The 11,704-nt window shown below is 29.5% G+C and overlaps 6 protein-coding genes across 6 annotated transcripts; 3 read left to right on the forward strand and 3 right to left on the reverse strand.

Annotated features, from left to right (window-relative positions):
• Positions 1-81: 81 nt before the first annotated feature.
• On the reverse strand, positions 82-741 carry cgd6_3970 (glutaredoxin-like protein; 2 thioredoxin folds; the record flags this gene model as incomplete). The annotated part of the gene is made up of 1 exon (XM_627733.1): positions 82-741. The coding sequence occupies one exon, from the start codon at positions 739-741 to the stop codon at positions 82-84; it is 660 nt and encodes a 219-aa protein (XP_627733.1).
• Positions 742-996: 255 nt separating this feature from the next.
• cgd6_3980 (hypothetical protein) lies at positions 997-1,470 on the forward strand (the record flags this gene model as incomplete). The annotated part of the gene is made up of 1 exon (XM_627734.1): positions 997-1,470. One exon carries the CDS (start codon positions 997-999, stop codon positions 1,468-1,470), a length of 474 nt encoding a protein of 157 aa, XP_627734.1.
• A 657-nt stretch (positions 1,471-2,127) lies between these two features.
• On the reverse strand, positions 2,128-3,435 carry cgd6_3990 (elongation factor 1 alpha; the record flags this gene model as incomplete). Its single annotated transcript, XM_001388307.1, has 1 exon — positions 2,128-3,435. The coding sequence occupies one exon, from the start codon at positions 3,433-3,435 to the stop codon at positions 2,128-2,130; it is 1,308 nt and encodes a 435-aa protein (XP_001388344.1).
• A 1,450-nt stretch (positions 3,436-4,885) lies between these two features.
• On the forward strand, positions 4,886-6,823 carry cgd6_4000 (hypothetical protein having a signal peptide; the record flags this gene model as incomplete). The annotated part of the gene is made up of 1 exon (XM_627735.1): positions 4,886-6,823. One exon carries the CDS (start codon positions 4,886-4,888, stop codon positions 6,821-6,823), a length of 1,938 nt encoding a protein of 645 aa, XP_627735.1.
• A 142-nt stretch (positions 6,824-6,965) lies between these two features.
• cgd6_4010 (hypothetical protein) lies at positions 6,966-7,451 on the reverse strand (the record flags this gene model as incomplete). Its single annotated transcript, XM_627736.1, has 1 exon — positions 6,966-7,451. The coding sequence occupies one exon, from the start codon at positions 7,449-7,451 to the stop codon at positions 6,966-6,968; it is 486 nt and encodes a 161-aa protein (XP_627736.1).
• Positions 7,452-8,074: 623 nt separating this feature from the next.
• On the forward strand, positions 8,075-11,695 carry cgd6_4020 (phosphdiesterase, putative; the record flags this gene model as incomplete). The annotated part of the gene is made up of 1 exon (XM_001388308.1): positions 8,075-11,695. One exon carries the CDS (start codon positions 8,075-8,077, stop codon positions 11,693-11,695), a length of 3,621 nt encoding a protein of 1,206 aa, XP_001388345.1.
• Between the last annotated feature and the right edge of the window lie 9 nt (positions 11,696-11,704).

Genomic DNA, 11,704 nt, shown 5'->3' on the forward strand with positions numbered 1-11,704 from the left:
GTTTATTAATATTTATATATATAAACAAAAATTTTAAAATTAACAAACTAATAATAATTTAAAGACCTCAGTAAAACTAAATTAAAATGCATCTTTTGGTATCTCATTAACTAACTCACCATTGGAATGCATTTCATTCAAGATATCTAATCCTCCTATAAATTCTCCATTAATACATATTTGAGGAAAAGTTGGCCAATTATGGTATTCTTTGAGACCTTGTCTAGTCTCTTCATTTTCAAATATATTGTAATGACCATAATTCTTTACCTTAATACTATCCAATAATGAAACAAGACCTTTTGCAAATCTGCAATATGGTTCCTCTTTAATACCTTTCATAAAAACCATTAAACTCTTAAAGTTTGTTAAAATCTTAAACTTCTCATTTTGGCTTGGGATACTTAAATTTTGGATCTTTATTAACTCTTCAAGATTTGTATGCAATTCTGATGGATTATAACCTGAAATCACCTTATATGGTTTTAAGCTTTGACAAGTAAATAATAATATTGAAGGCAGCTCTTTAACATCAAATTGTTTTATTGCAGAAATTTCATTCACTCCAGAAGGTGAGATCTTACCAAATTTTACATTACTAAAGCTTTCTTGAAGGACATTCTCCAATTCAAGAAGGCTTCCATCTATTTCCTCCTTTCCAGAAAGAATTAATATTGCACTCAAACAATTCCCAAGAACAAAATCTGTGATTCCCACAAAAGAATTTAAAGTTGTTGACATTTTTTTTTAATACAACCAAATTATTAATTGCAAACACTATATCAAGATTAACAATTACTTTCAAGTTTATACTGCAAATTGATACTTAAAACACAATATATAATTTATCTATTTTTACCTTATTAATTCTATGATTAGTTACTATTTACAGGCACGACCCGCCAAAACACTTTTGGCGGGCTAGGACTAGATTACAAAAGCTATAAAGCAATCAAACTTTGACTAACAATAAATGCAAGGTAATTTTTTATAAGAATGGTAGATAATTTAGGGAAGCCATTAACAAGAGGACAAAGAAAAAGAAGACTAGTGTTAGAGAGGGTGAAAAGAAAACAGGATTTGACCAGTTACTTATTAAGAGAGAAACAACTTGAAAATGCTAAAAATATAAAGAAAAAGTGTTACAATTTGAATAACCTAAAGCATGAGATTATAAATGCTTCGGAAGTTCACAAGGAAGAAGCATCTAGCCAAGAAAAAGGCAAGAAAAATAAACTTTCTAGGAAGAAGATACAAAATATTAAAAAGTCATCTATAGAATTTTACAAGGATGTTCTTCAACATCCTGATTTTAATGAAATTGGCAGTATTAAGTCAATGCTTATGGAAAAATTTGAAAATAATGATCATGGAAATGACCAGATTATGGATATAGTCAAGAAGTCAAACAAGGGTAAACAAAAGGTTAACAAATCTGTTAAAGTTGCTAAGAGTATTAAAAAAAGATGAATTACTTTGTACTCTTACATTTATTTATATCTATCTATATTATATTATAGAAAGCATAATATTTTTTTAAATAATTCCATCTATTCTTTATTTCTTCTATTTTTACATACTTCTATTCAACCCACTTTATTACTTGAACAAATTATCTCTTGAATTTCAAATCTAATTTGAAAACAAAATCAGACAAAATCTTGTTAAGATAGTATTCCATCCAAACCAAAATACAACTTTTCCCAACGTATTCTATAAATGCGTGTGCATTTAAAGAAATACACTAGAATGTGACATCCAACCTCTTAATCCCAACCAAACCACGAAATAGCCACATCAACATCAACACAGACGAAAGAAAATAGAATTCATGCATACAAATTACTCTCAAAAATACCTAAACTATCATTCTTAAACACTAAAAATTAAATAGTAAAAGCCCGTCCACATCAACCCAATTACATACATGCATGCATGCATACAAAAAGAACTAGGCGGGAGCCCAAAAGGGTCCATTAGCGGAGAGAGATATTTTCGCCAGTAAGTTGTGATGCGAAGAAAAGTCATTAGTCTGTCAGATTACAATTCCAATTTTAATAGGAAATAATAAACAGTCGTTTGAATTAAGTCTCTAGTCAAAACCTCTAAAAATGAGATTTGAAAAGTTTACTTCTTCTTGGAAGTGGCTTCTTTCTTGGTAACAGACTTAATAACACCGACAGCAACGGTTTGCTTCATATCACGGACAGCGAAACGACCTAGAGGTGGGTAGTCAGTGAAGGCCTCAACACAAAGTGGCTTCAAAGGTTGCATAACAACCAAAGCAGCATCACCAGACTTGATAAGCTTTGGGTTTTCTTCCAAAACCTTACCAGATCTCTTGTCCATCTTAGCAGTGATAGTCTGGAATTTGCAGGAAATGTGAGCGGTGTGACAGTCAACGACTGGAGAGTAACCGTTCTTGATTTCACCTGGGTGGTTGAGGACGATAACTTGAGCAGTGAAGTCTTCACAGCCCTTAGCTGGGTCATTCTTGGCATCAGAAGCAACGAAACCTCTCTTGATATCCTTGATGGAGACGTTCTTAACATTGAAACCAACGTTGTCACCTGGGACGGCCTCTGGCATCTGCTCATGGTGCATTTCTACTGACTTAACTTCAGTGGTAACACCAGCTGGAGCGAAGGTAACATTCATACCTGGTCTGATGATACCAGTCTCAACACGACCGACTGGGACAGTACCTACACCACCTATCTTGTAAACATCTTGTAATGGGAGACGGAGTGGCTTGTCAGTTGGTCTCTTTGGTGGTTCCATAGTGTCGAGGGCTTCGACTAAGGTCTTACCCTTATACCATGGCATCTTGTCAGATCTCTCAACCATATTATCACCAACGAAACCAGAAATGGCAACGAATGGGATCTTCTCGGTGTTGTAACCAACCTTCTTGAGGTAACCATCAACTTCGTTGAAGATTTCATCAAAACGAGATTGCTTGTATTCACAGGTATCCATCTTGTTAATACCGACAATCATTTGTCTGACACCCAAAGTGAAGGCCAATAAAGCATGTTCTCTGGTTTGACCTTCCTTGGAGAAGGCACCTTCGAAACGATCGGCTGGGACAACCAATAAAGCAACATCAGCTTGAGAGGTACCAGTAATCATATTCTTGATGAAATCTCTGTGACCTGGGGCATCAATGACAGTGTAGTGGTATTTTGGGGTTTCGAATTGCCATAAAGCAATATCGATGGTAATACCTCTTTCTCTCTCAGCCTTGAGCTTATCCAAAACCCAGGCGTATTTGAAGGAACCCTTACCCATTTCGGAAGATTCCTTCTCGAACTTTTCGATAGTTCTCTTATCAATACCACCGAGCTTGTAAATCAAGTGACCAGTGGTGGTTGATTTACCAGAGTCGACGTGACCAATAACGACCAAGTTAATGTGAGTCTTTTCCTTACCCATGTTTACGCGATTTCTTTAAAAAAATGCAAATTACGACTTTTTCGAAAAAAAAAGCAAAGATATATTATATCTGTATTTTCCCTGTACGAGCTTATATCAGTAATCCTGGGGAAAATATAGCTTTTTATTGTTTTGACAAAATCCCCTCACTTAGTTCAATTATATTTGGTGTCTCCAATATTACATTATATTCTTTGAATACTTTTTTAAATACAGGATACTAATATATCATTTTCTGTCTCTTATTGAATTAAAATATTAGTTCCTGTCGCCATATTTAAATGTCTCCCTATAAGACAGCCGCCCATTCTTAATTATGTTACCGCCCAATTCACAGATTTGGTAAAATGGATGCTATTCTTCAGAATTCTTTCCTTTTTTTTTTAAATCACTCTTTCGCTGCTATGTTCTCATATGTAAAAAAGTTTGTTTTCTTTTTTCTCTGAGACTAAAGATCTTTAGTGTATTTTGTTTAAATAACTTATTTCTAAAACTAATTTTGTCTAATCCCCACAGATAATTGCCAAACCGCGCGCGCCAAATGGTGTATTTAGCAAATTTTATTTGTGTGTGAAACATTCAAGAAAAATATAAAGATAAGTTCAAAAAGACAAAATATAGATGAGAATAATTTGAATTCAAAGCGAGTAATAACATGAAAAAGTTGAGTGGTAAACTCAAAGGAATACTGATATTCTTTAAATTCATTGCTATAGCGCTCACTCTTCGTATTTATTCGTGGGTAAAATGAAGATTATAGATAACAAATGCAATTTGAGATTGAAATAAACCCTTTCCTTGCTATTTTGTTTCTATCGTTTGAAATTTATTTAATAAAAAATTGTATCAAACTTTTATTAGTAGTTTCTCAACGATACCCTAAATGGCGCCAATTTACTCGGTTATACTAAAATACATCTATAATTAATTTCGAATGCCATAAATCTTTTTTATACTCTCTCTTTTGTTGTTTCTCTTTCCTATTTTAACTTTTTGCTAATGATGACCCACCCAATTATCTTTTATTACTATTTGAGCTCGTTTAAACTAACTAAATAAGAATCTCCTCATTTCTAAAAACTAAAAATGCACCGCAAAGTTTACCGCGCGCGGCAAGTTTGTTAAAATGCATGCTTCATGCAGAAAAGTACAAGAAGGCATAAAAAAAATAATAAAATAATAAGAACTAAATCCAATTTGGAAATAATTAGATTTAGAAGAGGTAGGAAAAAATTGTCACAACTAAATATTTAAGCTGGAATTGAAATCTAAGAATATAAAAACTAATTCAAATAGTTTTCAGAGATCTAAATTATATTCACAATAACAAAGCTAAAAAGAGTTATTTCTAACTATAAGAGTTGGAGAATTATTAAGAAGACAAGAATTATTATTTGTAATTAGAAAATATTCTCCCCAAATTTTCCTATAATCTATGTGTGAAATTTAGATGACAGTCAAGAGAATACCAATAACAGAAACAGTTCTTTTATTACTGGTTCTCTTGATATTATCTCATAATGGAACTTCTGCCCTAAATATCTATTCTGCATTACCTGATCATATTGTAGAATGGCTTAAGAGGCATATTCTTATCGAGATCAGTAACGTAGATGGTAATATACCTCATGATTACTTGAAAGATGATCACCTAGAATATGCTCAAACTTGCAATTCAATTAATGGTCCATTTTGTAAATACCTTAATCAAATTTCTGACTCTTCCGAATTTGATCTTGATACAAAAAAATATATCTATGATCATGAAGGAGGTATCGGATATTTTAATAAGGATTTCTTCATTGGTAAAAGTATATTTAATTTATTCTTAATTCCAAAAATTGCTGATCTAAATGGAGGATATGTATATGATTCAAAAATTAAGGGTATTTCTAGAACAAGGTCTGATGATACTACTAAAATACAAAAACATTGTAAGCTAACAAGGAAAAGCTTATTCTACTGTATTAAAATTATTATATTGAGTTATTACAAAAGTTCCATTCAACAATTCACTGGGATTAGTTATATATCTAAATTTATTAATATTTGGAAGGAATTCTTAAGCCTTATAAAAAACAAAAAGTTATTCAAGCTTATTAATAGAAAAGCAAGTAAGAGAGCTTCCAAAATGATGTATGAAAAAAAAACTCAGATATATACAATCATTGATAATTATAATCTTCCTCCATTACATTCTGATTTTCTCAATCAAGGAGACAAATTTTTGAAAACAAGTAGAATTAAAGACGATCAAAGTCAATTAAAATATATTAGTGAATTTCACAGTAAAAGTACCTATTTTCAAACAAAGTCTAATCTACTTTTTGATGAATCTTTGAGTCAATTTCTAAAAAGTAGATATGTCAGGGTTAATTTTATCAATAGTTTAACTTGGATTCTACAGCAAAACAATCCATATTCTGATATATGGCAAAATTGGAGAAATGAAAAGCTTGGAAAACACTATATAATTATTGATCATCATGAAAATTACAATTGTGATAAATTCTCTATTTCACCTTTTAATGGTGCTAAGATTTGTTCAAATCTATTATTTGGTGATTTTTATGATCAATTTAGAGTGATTAGAAAAGCATGGAATGGAGTTTCTTCTATTATGAATTTCTCAATATTGAAACCAAATGTTCATATTTTGCCAAGACAATTTTCAAGTGATGAAAATCTTTCTTGTAATTGGGAGGGATTGTGGGAAACTTATTACGACCAAGTTTTAAATATTAAATTACTTTCTAAATTAGGGAAACTTAAGATAATTAATGAAAAGATTGTTATTTCTCGTCTCCCTATTTCAATAAGTAAAGGCTTTATAAAAAGTCAAACTCATAATAAAATGGATGAATTAAAAACCATTACTATTTCAGGATATAATCATTCAAAATTATTATGGAAAGCAACCATTCCTATAAATGAATTTATAACAGAAGATAGTAATGAAATCAAATGGATCAATGCTTTAGACTATTCAGATAATATTCCATATTCACTTATTAATATTATTCAATTTGAAACAGATCTCACAATAGATAATATAGAACAAAGTATTATAGTAGGTCAATTTGAATACAATCTATTGAATCCAATTTTTAATTACGTTCCGAGAACTGGAGAAATCTATGAGAATTTGAATGTAGAAATAGGCCAAGTAGCTGAACTTAGCTTAGTGGTTTACACTAACAATAAAGAAAAGAGAAGAAATAATAGAATTCCTTCAATATCTATGACAACAATGTATGCCAGCAAAGCATCTCCTTTAGTTTCAATGTATAACATAGAGAAAAACAGACTTCAATTAAAAGATAGGATCAATGAAAATACTCTTTGTGTAATTAAGAGAAATATGGCAGAGATCACTAAAGACCAATAAAATAATAAGTTTAGAAGTATTTATTCACTTGGGGGATGAATTAATGGTATTAAGGCGATTAAATATTTATAAAGGGATTATATAAACTTAATAATTTAGATGTGTAAACTAAGTATTAATTTCTGAATAATTGAGAAATGATTTAATAGTTAATGCATTCATTTATAGTTAGAAATTTAAAATCTTTTGGCAAGATTGCGACTCCTTTTTCGCTAAAATTACCGAACATATCAATGCTAGTACTAGTACAGAGGTTAAGTAGCTTTTTTGGAGAGTATGGAAAAGTATACAAGGTACCCAAAGAATCAGTGAAACTGATTAAGTATTTGTTCTTTTCGTTCAAAGTCTTTTTATTTGGAATCCAAATGACATTATTTACTTTAGTAAAACACTCCCAAGAGATTCTCATAGTTTTTTCATCTTTTAACTTAGTATGGCATTTAAATATACCAGTTTCTAATTTTGTTGTTTCTCCAGGCTTAATTGGTTTTATATGTGGAAAGTGAGAATTCCAGTAGTTGTTTTGAATGAGTTGACGTGAGCTTGAGTTTAGGCTTAAGTTTAAGCTTGACCATGCATTTTGCAATTCAAGAAAAAGCAAGAATAAAAAAGAAGAAAGCTTTTTCATTTCTATTATTTTTTCCCGTTTATTTGCTACCTTAAAGATAAAATAATGTTGTTGGTAGGTTGTTTATGTGTGCAGAAATAATTGACAAATTTATTTTTCTAAGTTACTTTTTCTATCTTTTCTTGTTAAATTGAATAAAGGAGCGATAATTTTTGAATTTTGCTTATTTTATGAATAAGCTACCCACAGAAAAAAAAAATCCCTTAAATTCCAAAATCCCTCTCTTTCTCAGTCAATTTTTCTTAAGTTTAAATCTTAAAAGAAAACTTTCGTGATAATTTACTCAACGATATTTGTAAAAAAAACACGTGTTTTTCCCGCCAATTGCATGCAAGTAAAAAAAGTGGCAAATTGCATGCAGTGACATGCAAGGCAGTGATGTGGGGAAACAGTGTCGGTAATTTACGTGTGAATAATTTTTTGAGAAGGAATTTGTAAGAAAAATTTTTAAAGAGGAAGGAGAGATTTTGGAGAAAAGTTAGTGGTTGAGATGAGTTGACTGTTGTTTTACTAGAATAATATAATAGAAAGGTGAAAATAAGAAAATTTAATAAAGAGAATTAAGAAATAAGATAAGAATATATATATATATATATATATATATATATATATATATTTAAGAGATGTTTTTAAGAAAGCGAATAACAAGATTAGATAGCAATGAGAAGAAGTATAGCATAGAAGAAATACTTAATGGAATAACATATGGGAAAATAAAGAAATTTTCTTTAGGATGGAACTTATGGTTGGGAATTACAATATCTTGTATTGTACTGATTTGGACAGCAATATATGCCTCAAGATTGTTAAATATTGCGCATAAGTTAAAGAATAATGATAAATTATTTGATGAAATAAAGTTTGATGAACAGCTAACAATTTATGGATATAACATAGGAGGTTTAAGTTTATCTATATTAGCTTTTTGTAAGATGGAAAGCAGTCCCACTTTGCACAATATTGGAATAAGACTAGGATTATCTAATCAGATTTTGAAGCAAAGATATATGCTAAGAAATGCAATAGAAAAATTGAATGAAATAAAATATCCAATAGATAAATTAGATCAGAAGACAATAATAGAAGAGATGATTGAAAATACAACACAACTTCTAAAAGAGTTAGTACCTTTGCATTTTGCTCTTGAAGATCAGCCAAGTCCAATTTCTCCAGCTCCTCCTCCATTCTATGTTCCTTATAGAACAAATATTACAGAAAGTGAAATAAGAAATTCTACAGAAAGTGACTCAACTACATTTTTGTCAGCTAAATATTTATGTAACAACACGGAATATATTTCAGAAACATCAAATTCTCTCAGATATAAGGCATTGAATATAAGTAACCCAGCCAAATTATTTGATTTGCATTATCTGAATGCATACTTTAAGCAAAGTGACATAATTAAATTTCAGTCTACAAACAGGATATTGATTTTCCACTTTATTGTCGTTATATTTGTGGTAATTATAACTTTGATAGTTTTCTACTTTGGCTCAAATGATCACTTTCAGAAGAAAAATCGACTTAAAATGATGAATATTTGTAAAAAACAAATTATTGATATCTTTGATCAAATACTTAATGTGGATAAAGCCAATAAGTCTTTAATTCGAGATAAGTTTAAGCCTGTTTCTAAGATATTTGAGAATTTAAAGTATGTATGTGATGGAATTGTGATAGAATATGGTAAAGATGCTCAGAATGATATTATATTTTCTTTAGAAACTTTATCAAAGGTTATTCATGAATTTCAAACTTGTGTTGAACTAGCTCAAAAGTTTTGTGATATCTTGGATAATGAAATTAATATAAACAAAAAAAACACAAAAGAGCCTATTAAAATACATGAAATTATTGAACAAGACATCCAAAATAATAATATTACTGGTAATAGCCACCATTTCTCAGATAAAGTTCCAAATGAAATTTATTTATACTCTGGTAAACAAGAATTTAATGACATTATTAACTCAGTGGTTAATGTTTTAAGTCCAAATCTTGGTAAGACTATTTTTTGGGATATTATTCAGGTTGGTGATCATTCACTTATTCCAAATTCTATGGTTAATACTATTGGAGAAGTTAGTACAGGCGTCAAGCAAGTTATTGATGATAACTGGAATATAATATCTTCTAATCAAGAAGAAATTAGGGAATATTCTTTTCTGACAATTGATATTTCTCCTTGTATGATCTTTAAGAATATTCATAATGAAAAAAAAGCAGAAGATATCAAAGTTGAGGAAAATAATGAACAATATGAAGTTAATTGCCTTCTAGAGGCATTGAATTGTGTAACAAGAAGTTTCCATTTATTGATTGCTAAAAGGATGGCAAATTGTGTTTTTGGAGGGGTTTTGATTTGCCATGGAAATTTTGGAGATCAAGCGAGAGAGTTTCAAGTCAATGAACTTAATTACATTAGAGATATTACTGGAAATACTTTAATTATTCCAATAAAGAAGAATCAAAAGAACTTATTAAAAAGTAATTCACTAATAAAAAGCTTGAGTAATATTATTAATCCAGATGTGAAAATATATACAAGTGGTTTAGACTTTAAGGTTTCAACAATCATAAAAAATATTTCCAAAATCTTAAATATTCCACATTTGGAAATTGAATGTTGGGTTCTACAAGAAAAAAATGATTTAGTTGACTATTTATTGGATAAACCAGGATATTGGTTTATTGATACTTCAATCATTCATTTAATCAGTAGTAATTCCAAGTATATCATTAATTTATATAGCCAAAATTACTATTTGGACAATAACATTGACGTAATACTTTTAACCACAATTGGCAAGGTTGAAGTTATCTCTGAATATAACAATGACATAAATTTGAACCAGTTTTATTATTCATTAAAATATTTTCTAAGTGGCAAATCATTTCCAGTTAAACAAAGCCCATCAAAAACTCATATTATACAAGAAAAGAAGATAAATTGTGATTATAGGCAAATTATTAGATTATTGAACAGACCAATTTCTGAAATTAATGAGAACTTATTTAGAGATATTGGTAATATGAGCCAAATCTCTGGAAAGGATGATTCATTGATTGGAAGCAGTTATATTAAACTGGTTGATATTAGAGAGTTATATTGTAAACAAAAGATGAATAAGAATAGTGGTAAACTTAAAAGTTTTAATGATGAGAAATGGGACATTAGAAAACCAGAAATACTTTCCAAGGAATGGTATAATATCGACTTGCTTGAATTAAGTATAGATGAAATTAAAGAAATTGCAGAATTTTTAATCTATTACAGATTTAGAGAAGTAATACGTGATAAAGACGATTATGATGATGATGTTTTGTCTTGGCAAATAAACAAAAGAAAAATTAAAAACTTTGTTTCAGAGTTAATAAAATATTACCATGAAGAAAATCCTTTTCATAATTTTCATCATGCTGTAAGTATTTCCATAACACTAAATAATTGGCTAGACAAACCTTCTGTGAGACATTATGTAAATTCATTAGAAGCTTATTGTTTAATCATTTCATCTCTTTCACATGATTTGGATCATCCAGGATTAACTAATGATATGATTAAAGAGTTGAATATTCTCTCAAGAAAAGTATTACAAGAATTTACAACAGATGAACAGTTTTTTGAAATTTTACAAAACAATACTCTCTCAACACTAAAAATATATAATAATTTTTCAGTATTGGAAAATCATCATTCTTCTCTCTTATTTGTAATATTAAATGATGAAGCTTCCAATATTATGCCTCCAACTACTTCCAAATATTATTCAGAATTACATAAAATGATGATTAATTCAATACTATTTACTGATATGTTCCAACACAAATATTTGAGAGATCTAGTTTTAAACTTTAATAAAAACTATTCCTCAAATTCAAGGAGTATCGAAGTTGAAGCACAAAAGAAGAAGTTGTATTTATTAATTTTACTACACTCTGTCGATATTTCAAATCCACTAATGAATACTAATATATATCTAAAATGGTCAAGACTAGTTTATGAAGAATTAGAAAACCAAAAGAAACTAAAACTAATGTTAAATATTTCACTAAATGACACAACTGACACGTATGATTATACTAAATTGCAAACCAGCTTTATTAGCTCAATCTGTATTCCTTATTTTCAAGCATTACTAAAATTTGACCCAGAAATAGTTCAAGAATGCATTCAAAACTTATACTTTAACAATGAGTATTTTGCAAAAACTGGTCAGAAAACAAGAACAAATAAATGAAAGAGTAAA

Source organism: Cryptosporidium parvum, chromosome 6, assembly GCF_000165345.1.
Source record: "Cryptosporidium parvum Iowa II chromosome 6, whole genome shotgun sequence".
NCBI lineage: Eukaryota > Apicomplexa > Conoidasida > Eucoccidiorida > Cryptosporidiidae > Cryptosporidium > Cryptosporidium parvum.